At 44.3% G+C, this 18,066-nt stretch overlaps 1 protein-coding gene and 1 long non-coding RNA gene across 7 annotated transcripts in view; one reads left to right on the top strand and one right to left on the bottom strand.

The window, feature by feature from the left end:
• LOC109549748 (uncharacterized) overlaps nt 1-18,066 on the bottom strand; it is a 339,321-nt gene that overhangs the window by 146,998 nt on the left and 174,257 nt on the right. The gene's annotated exons all lie outside the window — the stretch shown is intronic.
• The window catches only part of TCAF1 (TRPM8 channel associated factor 1), a 45,431-nt gene that overhangs the window by 13,633 nt on the left and 13,732 nt on the right, over nt 1-18,066 (top strand). For 3 of the 6 annotated variants that reach the window (XM_019933871.3, XM_019933872.3, XM_019933874.3), the window contains exon 2: nt 12,834-13,467. In XM_019933871.3, coding sequence (XP_019789430.1) covers nt 12,834-13,467 — 634 coding nt within the window. Of the gene's footprint in view, nt 1-3,568; nt 3,727-5,671; nt 5,816-12,833; nt 13,468-18,066 lie in introns of those variants that run through there. The other 3 variants (XM_019933870.3, XM_073810029.1, XM_019933873.3) reach the window with 2 other exon arrangements.

The following is an 18,066-nucleotide window of genomic DNA, read 5'->3' as shown; positions in this document are numbered from 1 at the left end:
AGAGATTAGCTTTAAGCTTTCTTAGAACTGGTCCCTTTCAGGTTTTTCCTTTATCCAAGAGCATAGACCTTACTTCTCAGGCATTATTTTTAGTGTTGATAAAAATCAGTTACTTTGGTGGGACTGGACCTCCATATTTCCATAATAGTACAGCTACTGAAATGACTGCTCAATTGTTTGGCATTTTAGCCATTATTTTCTGCAGGTTTTTTGGGTCTCTCCCTGTGCATGCATAGCTTAGGAGTCAGCCAGTGACTTAAGGGGAATTTGTACATAGATTTTTAGATTCACTTCTCTGAGGTTTCTTCTTGTCTGAAATTTCACTCCTTTGAGTTTTAACTGGTTTGGTAATCTTGAACCAGTAACGCTGACACTTCCTGCTTGGCCTCAGTTATCCTGCATTGTGAACTGGAAAATGCCCTAAAAGAAGAAGCCACAGTGCAGTTCATGTCCTGAGTTTTCCTTCCCTCAGGATTGTAGCTTCTCTCATCCTGCTTATATTGTTTGCTCTTCAAAGTCTTCCCTTGTTTCCTACATTTTATCCAACTTTTATTGCTGTTTTTAGTGGAAGCATTGTTCTAAACAAGGTATTTTCTCAATGACAGAATTGGAAGTCTCTCACCATTTTGTCTTACATCTCAGATTATTTATCTAAGATTATTTTGTTTCTTCTTGAGATCTATCCTTTAGAATTTCTGTTAAAGCAGACATTTTGATAATAAATTCTCAATATTTGTGGGTCTGAAAGTAACATTTAAGACTCTTATAATAGAAAGTAGGGGACTTCCCTGGCGGTCCAGTGGTTAAGACGCTGTGCTTCCAATGCAGGGGACGCAGCTTCCATTCCTGGTGGGGGAACTAAGATCCCACATGCCTCAGCGCGGCCAAAAAATAAAAAGTAGTTTAAAGAAGGTAGTGCCGCGGTGGCACTAGGCATGAGAAAGCAGTGAGGGTAGCTTTTGGGTCACTTCCAGACTATTAAGGATGGTGCTGCTTTGAACATTCTAGTACATGTCTTTTGGTGACGTGTGTATGCATTTCTGTTGGATATATACTTAAGAGTGGTATTACTGAATAGTCTTATTTTTTATTTCAAAATAATTTTTGTAACATTTTAAAAATACAAAATATCTAAAGAAAAAATTACTGGTCAACCCTTCCCACTTCCTGAGGTAGCCAAATATATCCTTATTTTTCCTGTTAGATAAACAGAAACATACAAAAGTAGGATCATTAATTTTTCACTAAAAATATATGTTGAGAGCATTCCTCAAGGTTTGACTTGAGCTCATCTTTTTAAAAACTGCGTAACATTTTGTAGTATGGACTGTTAATAACTTCTTCATTCATTCCTATGTTGCTGAGTATCTACAGAACTTAATATCTCAAAAGTTATTTCAGTGCTTTCAGGATTTCATGGCAGTCTCTATTACTCAGGGCAGAAACTGGAAAGTAAAACAGAACCTCTAGGGGAAGTAGAAATAAGAAAGGAATCAGGGGGCTTCCCTGGTGGCGCAGTGGTTGAGGGTCCGCCTGCCGATGCAGGGGACACGGGTTCGTGACCCGGTCCGGGAAGATCCCACATGCCGCGGAGCGGCTGGGCCCGTGATCCATGGCCGCTGAGCCTGCGCGTCTGGAGCCTGTGCTCCGCAACGGGAGAGGCCGCAACAGTGAGAGGCCCGTGTACCGCAAAAAAAAAAAAAAAAAAAAAAAAAAGAAAGGATACAGGATTTATACTTATACTTGAGCTAGTAAGGTAGAGTCTGAAACAGAGAAAGAGAGGATAGAACCAGTTGAAATTTGGGGAGACACAGAAAACAAAAGGCTTAAGGGAGAAAATTAAAAGAGCACGAAGATGAGGAGAAAACTTACAATACAGAAAATTTGCAATGTGGTCAGTTTTCTATGTCACGGTGCTATTTGTTTCATAGAGGAGTGATCCTAGGATTGCTTTCCTCACCCCACAATCATCTGTCTTGTCCATTCAGCCATCAGTTGGACATCACGGATCACCTGTTTACGGCCACATGAAGTGGAGAATCTGGAAAAGAATGACAGAGTTCTTGGCTTGGGCTTACTCTGGTTTGGGGAGTTGTAATGAAACCCTGAAGTAGTACAAGGTGTGGTACTCTATCCACTTTACCTTGAATCCACATTCCTGTGGAAGGTCCAGCCTGGACACTGTTTTGTGCTAGGGGAGAAAGCTTTGAAATTGTCTCTTCCTGAGGATAGTTTGGTCTGGGGACATCTTCTCCTTAGGAACCCAGTGTATAGGGACCAGGGTGGTGATGGGTGAGGGGTGAGGAAACAGGACAGTATACAGAGGCCCCACAGATCTTGTAGGCCTTTGGGGACAGCCATAAAAAGGGGCTGTGGTTTTCACCCTGGTTTCTAATGTTGAGCTCACCAAGCTAGATGAGCAGACACCTGATTCAAGACAACACGTGGTCAGGCATAAAGCCAGATCCTGGCTCAAAAGTCAAGTGTTGCATCCCACTCTCCCTTGATTAAAATGAGTCAGGACTAGGAACGAAATTCAGGAAACCCATACACAGGGAGAAATCATTTTTATAGGAGGGTCACTACCAGCTGCTTGAGCAAGGATATTTTATCTATTTCGTTGATTAAATGTATCTATTTTTATCACAAAATAATATATATTACCGTTGAAACGTTAATGAGGTGTATGAAGAAAAAATACAAATAATCTTCTCTTTACTGTCCAATTCTTATAGTTTGATGTATGTCTTCCATAAAATTTGTGTTCATATAAGCATATAAAAATATTTTTAAATTTATTTGTACAAAATTGCAAAATCTCCGTTTTACTACCACGTTAAATGTTTATTAAAAATATAAATATAGTAAGACAGGAATAAAGACACAGACCTACTAGAGAATGGACTTGAGGATATGGGGAGGGGGAAGGGTAAGCTGTGACAAAGTGAAAGAGTGGCATGGACATATATACACTACCAAACGTAAAATAGATAGCTAGTGGGAAGCAGCCGCATAGCACAGGGAGATCAGCTCGGTGCTTTGTGACCACCTAGAGGGGTGGGATAGGGAGGGTGGGAGGGAGGGAGACGCAACAGGGAAGAGATACGGGAACATATGTATATGTATAATTGATTCACTTTGTTATAAAGCAGAAACTAACACACCATTGTAGAGCAATTATACTCCAATAAAGATGTAAAAAAAATAATTTAAAAAAACCATTATTAGCTGTGATAAAAATAAATAAATAAATAAATATAGCCAAACTCCTGGCAAATATATATAGATTTAACACATCCTTGGAAGTAGTTGTATTATTTTATATAAAGAACTATCACTATCCACCAACTCGTTTGCTGGTAAATAGAATCACGGATTTCTTTTTCCGCAAACTGCCCTGCAGCACTGCCAAGGCGGGGGCGGGGGTTCTCCGTCCTGCATTTGCTGGGGGCATCTGCGCGCAGAAACTGACACAAAGCGGGGCCTCTGCGGTTTGTGGGCTGCCGGCCAGGCTCCGCCCCCACCGCTGCGTCAGCCAATCAGCTCCCGGGACGGCCGCCTTCTCTCTCCCCCACCCCCGCCGCTGCTCACCTCTACCCGCAGCGTCCACCACCACCTCCACCAATTTTCAAATCCCGGGCTGTGTGCCCCTTCTCCTTGTCACGTCTCTGCAGAGGAGTCCCTTCCCCCTTTGAGGTAGCGGGTGTGGATATTGCTGGACTACGGGTGAGTCTTATACAAAGATGGTTTCTGGGACCAGAGCAGGCCACGGAGCACCAACCGAGTTCCCTGCGGCCGGGCTTCGAGAGGGAGGGACGCGGCCAGGGTCCCAGGGGAGTGGGCCCAGCGGGACTGAGAAAGTGGTCGGGTTTTTGGTCTGAGACCAGTTGGGCCTAAGGAGGCAGATGTCTTTCAAAGAGGATTCCCTGCGGTTTCTCCATGTCTGTTTCTGGCTCTGCTTTTTTTTTCCACCACTCTGGCTTTTATTTCTTTAGTTCTGTTATTTCTTCTCCTTCGGGAAGGTAACCATCAAAAGTCTAATGCATTCTTGCCCTTTCTAAACATTTTTCATAATAAAATCTGTCAAAGCTACAGATAAGTACAGAAAATAATATAACAGATTTATCAGGTGTTGACATTTTATCACCTTTCCTTCAGCTCCCTCTTTCTCTCTCAACGTCACTCCCCCTCTCTCCCTCTGTGTGTGTCTCTCCTCCTTTTTAAGAAACAAAATCTGACATTTAAAACCTTTTCCCCACCAAGTCTCATGCCACCATCCTGAGAGGTAAGTTAGGTTGTATCCCTCCCATGTATATTTTTGTCCTACTATTTATTTTTATGTATGCAGTATATGCATTTTTGTTTTGAAGTTTAAATTTTTCATGAAACAATGTTTCAGGTTTTACCTTGGTGCTACTAGTCTTGGCATTTCAGACCCAAAAGGGTCTTAGCAAGCAAGTCACCAGCCCTCTTTGTTTAGAAGAGGACCCTGACCCCTGGAGAAGATAAAAGACAGCCTCACCATCACTCCTTCACCGAGCAGGATCCTGAATTCAGGTCCTCTTGATTTCTGTTCCTGGCATTTCCTCTATGTAAACCCTGCCAGTGAGCTCACCTGCCCACATGCTCCTATTGAATTATTGTTCATATGATTCAATTTGGGGAAAGAGGATTGAAGGGAGATGGAGAAAGGAAATATGACTTGGATTTGGACCAAATCCTAGTCAAGATGAAAAAGTATGCATTTTCTTGAAACATATTTATTAAATCTTAGGATGACCGGAATATTTATTTTATTTAACAAGCAGTCATTACAGTCTTACTGTACATGCCAGACATTGATCTAAAAACTTTGTATTCACTCACCAGGCTTAAGCCGAGGAACAGAGGAATTAAGTAACTTGTGCAAAGTCACTCAGCCCCTAAAGTATAGCACTAAGATCTGAATCCAGGTTATCTGGTGACAGTCTGAGTTCCTAACCATTATCCTACATTATACTACCGTAGCACCTGAGCTAGGTGAAGTCACCACACAAAGTAGGAACTTGGAATTCAGAGAAGGGAGGAGCAACTGTCAACTGGTCATCAGAAAGGACTTTAGGAAAGAAAGAGGATTTGAAAAGTACACAGAAGAATCAATTTTAGCCACCTATTGTTTGCTTGAGATATATTCTTAATTTACCAGACAACACAGTAACAGTGCAAATAATGCAGCGCTATATAAAAGTTGCCCTGCACTGTTCCTCAAATTAAACAAATATTAGCAGGTAGAGACGTAGCTATCCTGTCACCCACCATAATACAAATATATAGAGGGATGCTTTTTATTATAAAAATGAAAGCATATTCAACAATTTCTGCAATTTTTATTTTCCCCTAGGCAATATGTCAAGTACATTCCTCCAACGAAATGGAGATCTAACCTCTTCATGAGAATTGAATAATACTCTGTAGACTGTGTCTATGGTTTGTTCAGCCATTTCCTTTACTAATGACTAGTCAGAGAAGTTTTGTCTTAATTAGACGGCCGTCCCCACTGCCAGAATGGGGGCCACCGCAATGCCGAGCCGACAGGGCCGGCGACACAAAGAAGTGCTGTCCCCTGCCAAGCGCCGCCCCTCGGGGTCGCGGTCCCGCCCAGGAGGAAGCGGGGAGGAGGAGACTAGTCCGGAACCCCACCCCCGCTTCGTCTCCGCCCAGCTCGCTCGCCCAGCGCCGCTTGCTGGGACGCCCCTTCCCCGCAAAACCCTGCGTCTCCCTCTGCCCCCAACCCTCCTCCTCCCAGCTGCCGCCTTGGAAGTTGCAGGGCGACCTGGTGAGTGGCCCTCTCCGAATGCCCCGCACGCTGGATCAGGGGCGGGTGGCCATGGACTGAGCTCGGGTAGGGAGAGGGCGGTGCCGGAGGCCGAGGGGGCGCGAGGGGGGCGCGGGCGGACCTGTGTGCCCCGGCGAGCGGCAGGTTTGCCGGTTCCCAGATAGGGGCACAATCCCTCGCTGTTGTGTCCGCCTTCCTGTGAGAGATTGTTCTGTGTTCTCCAGCTCTGCATCCCTCCTGCCGCATTGCTCCTCCTCTTGGGGTTCTAACATCTGATGTTTGTTTAATTGCTTTGTGTTGTCGAGTTGCGCACAAACATGGCCTAGAGAAACAGCATCTAATTCGCAGCTTTATCGGGTGAGACTACCCTAGCCCAGGGAGGTGGCAGGGCTTGCTCGGGGTCACACGGGGAGCTGGTGGTAGAGCATCACTTCTGTCCTACTGCCCTTTGATCTTTGCAAACACTCTCTGGGACTGAGATCCCTCGCCCACTTGCATTGCCCCCACCGAGACTAGGGAATGTGTGTGTGTGTGTCTAAGAGGAGCCGATGGTCTGTGTACCTCCAACCAACCCAGACCTCCGTGCCAGCAGGTCTGGAGAATTCCCTGCCAACGCACGCGAGCTTTTCCGCTGTCTTCCCTCCTCTCACCCCTCCTTCTGCTGCTTCCCCCCACCTCAGCCCCCTCTCCACTCCTCTGACGTCACCGACATGCTCTTTGCAGACTGGCTCTGGGCCTGGGGAGGAAAGTCTGGCCTGGTGAAGGCGTGGAGAGGAAAGGAGGGAGGAGGATCCCACACCAGAACTTAGTCCTGACAGCCCCTCCGAGTCAAGGCCGGCCCTCTCCCATATTGTCCATTTGATAGGACACCCTCTGAAGCCAGATGATCAGCAGCTAGGAAGAGGCAACACCTGGATTTTTTTTTTTTAACTCAGGTCTCACTTATGCGCTCATACTCCTACATTATGCTATTTTCCTGGGATTTACCTAGTGAGAAAAGTGAGCAAATATGAGTGAAAGAAAGACAGAGAGCCCAGGGGGAACTTAGGAATTAAGAAGGGAGCGCATTAAGATTAAACTAGAGGAATAGAAAAAGCAGAGTTCTGCATCCTGCCTGTTTTTATGGGGATGGGGGGGAACTGATTCTGGAGGGCCACAAGAGGGCCTTCAAAGATGTTAGTAACGGCCTGTTGTTTAATCTGGGTGATTGGTGTATGGAAGTTTGTTTAATTTTTAAATCGTTTTATTATTTTACCATCCAAATTCTTCCACGTGCATTACATATTCTTTTAAATGTATGAATTAAACCATTTTAAGTGAAAAATAAGTAAGATTGGGCTGGTATGAACCCACCCCAATTCTGGCTACTATTAACAGAAGATGGTGGACACTGGAAAAGATACTGGACATATAAGGAAAAATAAAGCGTTCGTGGAAAAAAAGGCATGAAGACGAGAAGACCTATAGGATTGGGTGTCTGTGATATGGGTCATTTTGCAAGGCCCGAGTGGCTATATGCTGAAGAATTGATCCCAGGTTTGCCCTTACGTTCACATCCATGATTCAGTCGTCCACCTGTGGAGCACCTCTTCATTCTTGTGGGGAATCCAGATATATAAATCACGTCCCCTGCAGATACTTACTCTACTTTGGGGATTTCAGATCAAGCTACAGTGCAGGATGTGGTGCCATATCCAAGGCAGGCCCACTACCTTCTTGCCTTCTAGGTACGTCTCTTAAAGGGAGACCCCGTTTAGGTGCCATGGGGCCTCTTTGTGGAAGGGGTAAGGGATCTGTAAAGCTCTCTCCTTGAGTTACAGGTCGTGCCTGAGGTGCCTTCTACTCCCGAAGTGCCTTGGGTTCCATTAGTTAGCGGGCCTGGGGAGAGAAAGCAGGATCCACAGAAGGAGAACCAAGGATGAAGAACTTAAGGGGAGAAATAAGAGATTACCCCAGGCTATGTCCATCTGCGCTCACCAAGCTAGGAGGGCAGACAGGGATTCAGGCACAAAGAAGCAGCATTTGGTTGAAAAATTGTGTGTGGGAGTCATTGATAGCTGGTTAAAGTGGGGACAGAACCAGCTACAAAGTTCAGGGAACCTCCACAGAGGAGGAATTCACATTTATTGGTGGACAAATGCACACCTTGGGAGATGAAGGAAGACATTTTAGAATGAGTGAGATAGGATCAGTTGATGAATCCAATCATTTATATATTCAATCATTTAATGTGTTTACTTGATTGAATTTATATTACCTGTGCTATTTTTTTTAACATCTTTATTGGGGTATAATTGCTTTACAATGGTGTGTTAGTTTCTGCTTTATAACAAAGTGAATCAGTTATACATATACATAATTTCCCATATGTCTTCCCTCTTGCATCTCCCTCCCTCCCACCCTCCCTATCCCACCCCTCCAGGCTGTCACAAAGCACCGAGCCAATATCCCTGTGCCATGCGGCTGCTTCCCACTAGCTATCTACCTTACTACGGTTGTTAGTGTGTATATGTCCATGACTCTCTCTCGCCCTGTCACAGCTCACCCTTCCCCCTCCCCATATCCTCAAGTCTGTTCTCCAGTAGGTCTGTGTCTTTATTCCTGTCTTACCCCTAGGTTCTTCATGACACCTGTGCTATTTTTAATTGTAATAGAAATACATGCAACAATTCAAAGGATTGTTGTGCAGACTTATATAAAGAGAAAGAATACTGTTCACCTCTTCCTTTCCTATGCAGTCAGTGTTAGCTTGTTGAAATGTGGCCTCCATAGTTTTCTGTTTATATAAAATCCTAGTAACAGGCTTATGTATTTCTGGTACTTAAGAACATGGACTCCAGTGCTAGATTTCCTGGGTTTGAATGAAGGATCCACTTACCACCTATGTGACTTAAGCAAGTAACAAATTCTCTGGCCATCGGGTTTTTTGTTTTGTTTTTTGGTCTTGCGCATTTTTAAAATTGGGATAGTGATAGTACATACCTCATAGGTCTATTGTCAGGATTAAATAATGTATGTAAAGCGCTTATAATGATGCCTGCAACCTGGTAAGCACTATATTGTCACTACTACTGAAATTGCTAGTACTACTATTGTTAGTAACCTCATCCATACAAAGGTGGGTTTTTGTCCTACATATTATAGCAATTTGAAATTTTCACTTCAGATATATCTAGGACATTCTTCTAGGTAGAAGAAAAATAGGTTTAACGCTGTTCTTTATGAAAGCCTCGTGGTATTCTATAATACAGATTATCATGCTTTTCTCAAGCATTCTCCTTCTCAAAGCTTGTCTTGCCACACTCAGAGCCTTGCTATCAGACTAAGGAACAAGGAAAACCGGCAGAGAGAAGGGCGCTCAGGTGGTTCCACCCAAACCCCACGCACCTCAGGCCACCCGTCAAGCCCAGGAACCAGGTGGGAGACTCAGCAGGAAAAGCACCCCTCTTCTCCCTTGTCCCCTACTTTTCAAATCTCCAGGCCACCTGTCCATCCCTTTGTCACTTCTCTACAGATACTTCTTCTCCCATGAACTAGCTCGGAGTACAACTAGTGAGGCAGAACTGCGAGTTCCCTGCTCTGGGTGTGTCTGGAGTATCAGCGCTGGGGGCAGCATGGCAGTCGTTCACAGCGTGTGTATGGGTGGCCGCCTGGGGGCTGTGCCCCAGGGTCTCAGGTTCGGTGCCATGGCCTATCCGGGGGTTACATGGAAGTTGGGTAGCCGTGACTTTGGGTTAGAGATCCTGTACCCACGGGAGTCAAAAATGGTTCTAGAGAATATTGTTTGCCATCTATCTATCTCCCTGTCTAGATTTTCACTTATCTATCTCCATTTGCAGTTTCGCTGGGCAGTGACCATCCTTGTGCGTATATCTTTAATACTGCTGTTCTTATTTTGTAAGAAAGGTTATCAGTAGGCCTGCTCATCTTAAGATGGGCACACCTTTGAAACTGAGTTGCCACTGTCAGATTGCTTTCAGATTCTCAGTCCTTCTAACAGATCGTGCTAGTGTTTCCACAGCCTTGGGGCATTGGACATTATTATCTTTACCTTTCTCTCCTCCTCTTCCTCTTTCTTTTTTGCCCCCTTCTTTCTGGACAATCTTAGGGGCAACGTACATTGTATTTAAATTGCCTGATTAGTGATATTGAGCCTATTTGCATAGATTTATTAAGTTTCCTTTTCTGTGAATATTTTCTCTCAGAAAGGTAGGATTTCAGTGGCCTGAAAGATGTGGGAGAGGGAACAGGAATAAAGAGAACGGAAAGAGAATCTAAAATGAAAGCAGGGCATGTCCAGGAAGGCCAAGTATCCTGGCAGCTGCAAGAGATATGCTGGAAAGTAAGAGGCAGGCGGCCCTGGGGGCCTTAAACCCCAAGAGGAAGCTCAGATTTTCCCCGGGGGGCAAAGGCGAAGCTCTGGGGGGTTCTTTTCTGGGAAATAACACAATCAGTGGCTGTAGAAGAATAAAGGCGAGAACAGATGCTGGTGACTTAGAAGCCGGGTCCATTTAGTCCAGGAATGAATCGCTGAGGACCCAAACTAGGTTAATGGCAGTGCGATTGGAAACCGTGAAGGACGAACGACACTGTGACCAGCTGGACATGGATCAGAAGAGAGAAGGGACACAACTGTGACTCCTTGCCGTTTGCTGTCCTGGCTGTTTGTGGACCCCAGGAGGAGCCAGGGACGTGACAGATTCTTATTAACCAACTGTTTGCTGATTGTATCTTCTCAGTAGTTCTCTGGGGTGGAGGTTACCCTCTTTAACAACTAGGGACCTCGAGCTTATGTTTTTACCCAAGAGGAGCTAACTTGGAGGGAAAAGAATAAATTTAAGACTTTTCAGTTTCAGAGACAGTTACAAATGGCAGAGTGTGCTTTTAATAGGGGTCTTGAGTTTATGGCTTATGTCAGGACCAGGGCCTTTGCATCTGTGGCCTGGGGAAGGCACAGGGAAGGCCTCTGCCAAGGGCCCGTAGAAATCCTTGAGAACTAAACAATCATCAGTATTAGTACTGGCTCCACAATATGAAACCTGTAAAATCGAGAGTCGACAAATGCTTAATCCGGTGTTGGTAAAATCTAACATGAAGTTAGATTTGTTTTCACTTTACAATAATTCCCTATTTTGCACATACTTAAATAGCTTATTCGTAACCAAGTAATTTTAAACAAAGATATATATATAATAATTGAACACGTATATGTGTCTACATATCTACAGATCCATATATAATACGTAATGGAAAGGCACTTAGCCTATGCTATTCCTTTCATCTTCAGAACAGTCCTATGTGGTGGATAGTATTATCCGTACTTAATGAACGAGGAAGCTAAGTTCAGCCTAACTGCAGAGCCGAAGCTCGTAACTGCTGTGCCGTAGTACCTTGAGTGAGCATATTCTTTCACAGGGAAAAAAGCAGTAAGGGCCAGAGATAAACACCTAAAGAATATCTGCATGTTCAGAAGAGGGAAGAGAAGGATAGGAATGAAGCGGTTTGAGAGGTTACACATGATGAGGTTGGCTCAGGCCGTAAGGTTGGAGGTGGTAATAGCCTCAAGGACCAGGAGAGCAGCACTGTCCAGACCCACCGAGTGGTCAGTGAGGCCTGGATGTCCTGACTATTCAACACGTCTGTCCTTGAGGGAAGTGCTTCAGTGAAGTGCATATGGAGGAGTTCAGGCTGCAGAGAGACCTTGAGCAGGGAGCTTGTGGTGAAGAAGCAGAGGGGTTTTGTGAGTACGCATCCACAGACATACACACCTTTCTCTGCTATGTCCAGGTGCAAGTAAGAATCCGCCGTAAGTTCATAAATTGTTACCTCTGCTTCTGATTGTCTGGGACCTGGACTCAAGCCAGAGGACTTCTGCTTTCCTCTTACCCAGCCTATGACTGTGACCAGAGAACCCTCTATGAGGACCCAGACTTTTCAGACTGAAATTCTGGCCCCAAACTGAGATTAATACGATCAGTGTGGAAGCCAAATGGGGAGGAGTGGGGGTGGGGAGATAGCATGCTACACCACTGCGTTGGTTTCCACTGGTTACCGCAGCAAAGTACCACAAACTGGGTAGCTTACAACAACAGAAATGTATTCTCTAACACAACGGTCCCCAGCCTTTTTGGCACCAGGGACCAGTTTCGTGGAAGACAATTTTTCCACGGACAGGCGGCGGCGGGGGGGGGGGGGGGGGGGGGGGGGGGCGGGGATGGTTCAGGCGGTAATGCAAGAGATAGGGAGCGATGGGGAGCGGCAGATGCAGCTTCACCCGCCGCTCACCTCTGCTGTGCGGCTCAGTTCCTTACAGGCTGCAGACCAGTAGCGATCCGTGGCCCAGGGGTTGGGGACCCCTGCTCTAACAGTTCTGGAGGCTTAGAAGTTTGAAATCCAAGTGTTGACAGGTTTGGTTCTTTCTGGAAGTTCTGAAGGAGAGTCTGTTCCATGCCTCTCTCCTACCTTCTGGTGTGTACCAGCAATCTTTGGCATTCCTTGGCTCATAGAGACATCACCCCAGTCTCTGCCCACATGTTCTCGTAGCCTGTGTGTCTCTCCCCTGTGTACCTGTGTCTGTGTCCAAATATCCTCTTCTTACAAGGACACTAGTCATTAGATTAGAGCCCACTCAAATCCAGTATGACCACACCTTAACTTGATTACATCTGCAAAGACCTATTTCCAAATAAGATCACACTCACAGGCGCTGGGAATTAGTACTTAAATATATGTCTTTGGAGACTCAATTCTGCCCGAATTCTTCACTTCTGTTTGCTTCCTTATGTGATGCAAAATGTCGAGCTTGTTTAGTCTGACCATGAGAATGTTAGCTGACAGCGCACAACAGGGTCTCCTGGATTGGAGACACTGAGGGCCCTGAAGAGTGCTCGAGTCAGTTCACAGTGTCGGTCTCATCTGCTTAATGGGAAGAATTGCCCCAGCTACTGGAGGAGTGAACTCTTGGCTTGTTTGTTTATCCATTCTTCACCAGGCTGAGTCTTTGCTTTCCTCTCTGCAGAAGCCGATCCAGCCATGGCGACTCCGTCTGCTGCCTTTGAGGCCCTTATGAATGGAGTGACAAGCTGGGATGTCCCCGAAGATGCCATCCCATGTGAACTGCTTCTAATTGGAGAGGCCTCCTTCCCGGTGATGGTGAATGACATGGGCCAGGTCCTCATTGCTGCCTCTTCCTATGGCCGAGGCCGCCTGGTGGTGGTGTCCCACGAGGACTACTTGGTGGAGGCCCAGCTCACTCCTTTCCTCCTCAATGCAGTGGGTTGGCTTTGCTCTTCCCCTGGGGCTTCTGTTGGTGTACACCCATCCCTGGCACCTCTGGCCAAAATCCTTGAGGGCTCTGGCGTAGAGGCAAAGGTTGAACCAGAAGTGAAAGACTCCCTGGGGGTTTACTGTATTGATGCCTACAATGAAACCATGACTGAAAAGTTGGTCAAGTTCATGAAACGTGGAGGGGGCTTGCTAATCGGAGGCCAAGCCTGGGACTGGGCCAACCAGGGCGACGATGAAAGGGTTCTGTTCACGTTCCCTGGGAACCTTGTGACCAGCGTGGCCGGCGTGTACTTCACCGACAATAAAGGGGACACGAGTTTCTTTAAAGTCTCTAAGAAGATGCCCAAGATCCCAGTCTTAGTTAGGTGAGTGCATCACCCCAGTGGGGAGCTGGTCCAGGTTAAAAAGCAGAAGGTGGTTCTTGTCTTCAGGCTACTCCCAGGCTAACAGAAGAGAATTTGGCACTCAACGTGGACTCGCCATGAATCAACCAGAGTATTAAAATACCCTGAGGGGCAGCAGGGGCAGGATCCCTGTTGCCTCCTCAGACCAGATCACTTAGCTCTTTGAGGGGAGAAACATCTTAGTGACCATTATGTCCCCCGGCATCTTGTTTAGTAAAATATATTGCTGAATCCCAGGGTTCACATGACTAATCCAGGAAGGTGACAGGTGAAGGTTGCCTGCAACTGAAGTGTAAGGCAAAGGAAGACGGACACGAGGGGTCCAGTAAGACAAAGTCTAGAGAGCTGTGCGAAAGGTTTTGCAATGTCCAGCCAGATAGGGTTAGGATGGAAGTAAAAACTAGAGGATTTAGAAGTTGAGATACCAGAAAGATGGCATAAGTTCTATGTGCTAGGTCTTAAATCTAGGAGTCAGAGATGATTTTTATCTCTGGAAGCAAAAGACCTGCTGATGGAGGATGAAGGAGGCAGCTGATGGGTTCCAAGACAGGCTACACAGAAAGTTCTTTGAGGGCCTTGCCCAGCCTGTTCCCTTCACATTGTGCTCCAGCACCTCATATGGTGCTGAACATGGAGCAGGTTAGTAGGTGCTCAGTAAACATGTGTTGGATGGATGAAGAGAGAGATGAGAAGCTGGAGTAGTCCCAGAAGTAGAAAAATCACACGAGGCCACACCTTATATTGTGCATGAAAACTCTCAGCATCCTTGGAGCAAAGAGCATTGGTATTTCTGTCCGGTGGGAGCAGAACGAGGTAGACTGAGTGAGGACGGTACACCAGGGTAGTACAGAGACTTAGGGAATGAGCTGTGGCCTCTCCTTGGCATGGAACTCCTGGAACACCCCACACAGCTCCATTCTCATATGTGCAATGAGGAAAGAGCTGTTCAGAGGCACAGGGATTGATCAGATTGCTCAAACTTCAGCTTACTAGTGATCTTCATTCTAAGGACCAGGAAGGTAAAACTTGGGCGTAATTCTATTTCTTAACAACGTAATCCCCTTTAGTTGCCTTAAAAGATGTTTTTCGCTATCAAAATCATACCTCTTTTTTCTTTGGCTATGCCTGTATCATCTCTCATCATCACTGAATCTGAATTTTTTGCCTTTTGGTTAAATCGTGTGTGTGTGTGTATGTGCATGCGTGCACGTGGGAAATCAACTTGAAGGCTAACGCAGGAGGAAAAATCAGACTTAATAAGGGACGTGCATAGAACCTCCTGTGGAGATTATGGGTTATTAGCGTCGGTTATTCACTAGGTAAGACGTCACTGCAACGCTTGACTCTGCTTGTGCAGGTAGGTATATCATAGAATTACTTACATGTTATGAGGGTCATTTTTTGACTTGTGGATGGATTCAAGATGGCAGCAATGATTTCCTAAGTTAATTGGCTGAGAAGAAATGAAGAGAAGGAAAAGGTACAAGAGAATATATGTCTGTGTGTGTGTGTCACATATATACATTTCTTAACTTATCTACATTAAGAAATACCTATGGGGCTTCCCTGGTGGCGCAGTGGTTGGGAGTCCGCCTGCCGATGCAGGGGACGTGGGTTCGTGCCCCAGTCCGGGAAGATCCCACATGCCGCGGAGCGGCTGGGCCCGTGAGCCATGGCCGCTAAGCCTGCGCGTTCAGAGCCTGTGCGCGGCAAAAAAAAAAAAAAAAAAAAAAAAAAGGAAATACCTATGCATAGGTTGAGATGAGTAGGGAAAAACAGAAAAGAAAAACCTCTCCTCCTCACCCCAGTTTCCTTAATATTAGCTCTCAAGCACCCAGTATGTGTGTTCCATCCCTCCCTCCTTCCCTCTCCCTTGCTCATCCCTTATTTCCTTCCTTCTACAAAGTAATATATTCACAGAGTTCAAAAAATCAAAACAATGCTGAAAGGTCAGCATCAACCTATCTTTCTCCCACCTCCTGTTGTGGTCGTTACCAAACTATACATTTATCCAAATTCATTAATTATAAACCTAAATTGTGTGAATTTTACTTTATGTAAATTAAATCTCAACCTTTGAAAATATATTTGTTAAAATAGGACTTTAAAAAATAAATAATCTGAGATATAATCAGATTCATGTATAAGGATTGCAGTTCAGCATTATTTTTATTGGGAAGAGTAGAAATTATAGAACACTATACAATGGATTATTAACTAACCATTAAACATATTATGTTTCCAAGAATATTTAAGGACAAGGGAAAGCTCTTTGGGGATACTATTAAGTGAAATAAAATAGGATACTAATGGTGGTTCAATATGTTCCCAGTTTTGTTAAAAAAAAATATAGCTATATGTAGAAAATATTACATAAGAAGAAAGCCCCGAATGTGAGTAATAGGTAGATCTCTTGACTGTGGGATACTGAGAGATGATTTTCAGGTATAAACTTTAATTTTCAAACTTCCTATCAAATTTTTTAACAAGGCATATATTTCATTACCTTGCTTCACATGCAATTCAGAAATCACATTTAAAATCTTCCACATCTTTATGACACACAAATGCTTTTTTATTTAATAAGCAGAAAATATTTTTAAAATTCTAACTCGTTAATAGATCACTTTTTTCCCACTTTCCTTTCTAATATTTCTGAAACATGCACACACACATGCATGTGCAGTGTTGCCAATACAGTTGACCCTTGAACAACTTGAGGGTTTGGGTCATCCCTCTACACAGTTGAAAATCTACGTATAACTTACAGTCAGCCCCCTGTATCTTCGGTTCCATATCCTTAGATTCAACCAACTGCGAAACGTGCAGTACTGTGGTATTTAGTATTGAAAAAAAAAAAACCTGTGTAGAAGTGGACCTGCACAGTTCAAACCTATGTTGTTCAAGGGTCAACTGTACTTTTGAATTATGATTTTTCTTCATTGGATACTCTTTTAGATTACCTTTTCAACATTGCTGGATCTCTTTTTTTATTTTCATTTTAAAATTATTAAATCATAAACCCACAATACAACTCTCTTTTCACCTTTGCACACTATTTTCCCCACTCATTCATAATTTTGCTCCCTTGTCATCTTAGTATACATGCTATTTTGAATTCTGCTCATAAACTTTTTCATCCTATGTAATCTTTAAAATTATACTTGATTCATTTTATGCAAATGCCAGTGTATATACCTCATTTATTTAATCATTTGCCTACTGTTGAAGATTTGGATCTTTCTTTAGTGTTCTTGTAATTATGTAATACTGTATAACATTATCATCAACGCATTTTCAGCAATACTAGACACCAACATGCTTCTATTAGAATTCAAGAAGGAAGATTATTTCCATCACAGGCTGTCAGGTTCACATTGAAAGTCCCTGTGGGTTTAGTTACTCTGCCCAAATATCTTATTTATTTTTAAACCCATATTTGAACATGCGAGAGTGAATTAAGATAGCTTTAACCTTGCTACTTGTGCATTTCTTACTAAATTAAATTCTAAAGAAGATATTAGGATGAACCTTCCAAGAATAAACTGTCCACAGGTCTTATCAAGATGAATCAAATTTTTATCAGAAGAAGTTACTAATTTTATGATGGAAAAATAAAACCCTAAATAATAAAACCAGATGATCTACTTAGCCTGGTGAGAATACCTGCAGATATCAGGACACAAGTCTCATAGTCACTGCCCTCACTTCCTGCCTGGAAAGCACCATGATCTGCACTTAGAGCGCTGGCCACCATGTTGTCTCTATGGCCACACTGCCTGTACTCTGTTCCCTGAACAATTTCTAATCTTCCATCCGCTTATCCTCGGAGGTCTCCACTGTATCTCCAGATCTGAGGGCAATGGCTATTGTACTTTAAATGCAGAACCAGTCCCACCTTCTTTCTATTAAGTATTTCATTTGAACAAACACTGGATCCATTGTCATAAACACAGCCTCATTTCAAGACTCAGGATTCTAGTAAGAGATTTCATATCTACTGGGAAAAGCAGATTTTAGTCGAGGGCAAATTTAATAAGTTCCCAAGCTCTGTCTGGTGCTTGCTCTAAAACCCTGAGCCACAAATAAGCCTCATCTCTAAAGTAGGATTAACGATGACTACCTTTAAGGGTGGTTGTGAGGATTAAATGAATTAAGAAACATGTTCAAAGTACCTAAAACACTTTAATTATTTTGACATCAGCCTTCAGGCTGTGGTAATGTAAGCGTATGAGGTCATGAATATCATTTCCAAACACTGAAAATTACTTGGCAGCCATCATTATGCTGCTTTGCCCCAAGTCATGTACGTTTCTCCAGTTGTATAAGCTATTGATTTTTTTTTTTTTTTTTTTTTTTGGCTGTATGCGGGCCTCTCACTGTTGTGGCCTCTCCTGTTGCGGAGCACAGGCTCCCGACGCACAGGATCAGCGGCCATGGCTCACGGGCCCAGCCGCTCCGCAGCACGTGGGATCTTCCCGGACCGGGGCACGAACCCGTGTCCCCCGCATCGGCAGGCGGACTCTCGACCACTGCGCCACCAGGGAAGCCCAGCTATTG

The sequence above is a fragment of the Tursiops truncatus genome, chromosome 9 (genome assembly GCF_011762595.2).
Source record: "Tursiops truncatus isolate mTurTru1 chromosome 9, mTurTru1.mat.Y, whole genome shotgun sequence".
NCBI lineage: Eukaryota > Metazoa > Chordata > Mammalia > Artiodactyla > Delphinidae > Tursiops > Tursiops truncatus.
The sequence above is the reverse complement of the archived record's forward strand: the minus strand, read 5'-3'. Positions and strand labels throughout refer to the sequence as shown.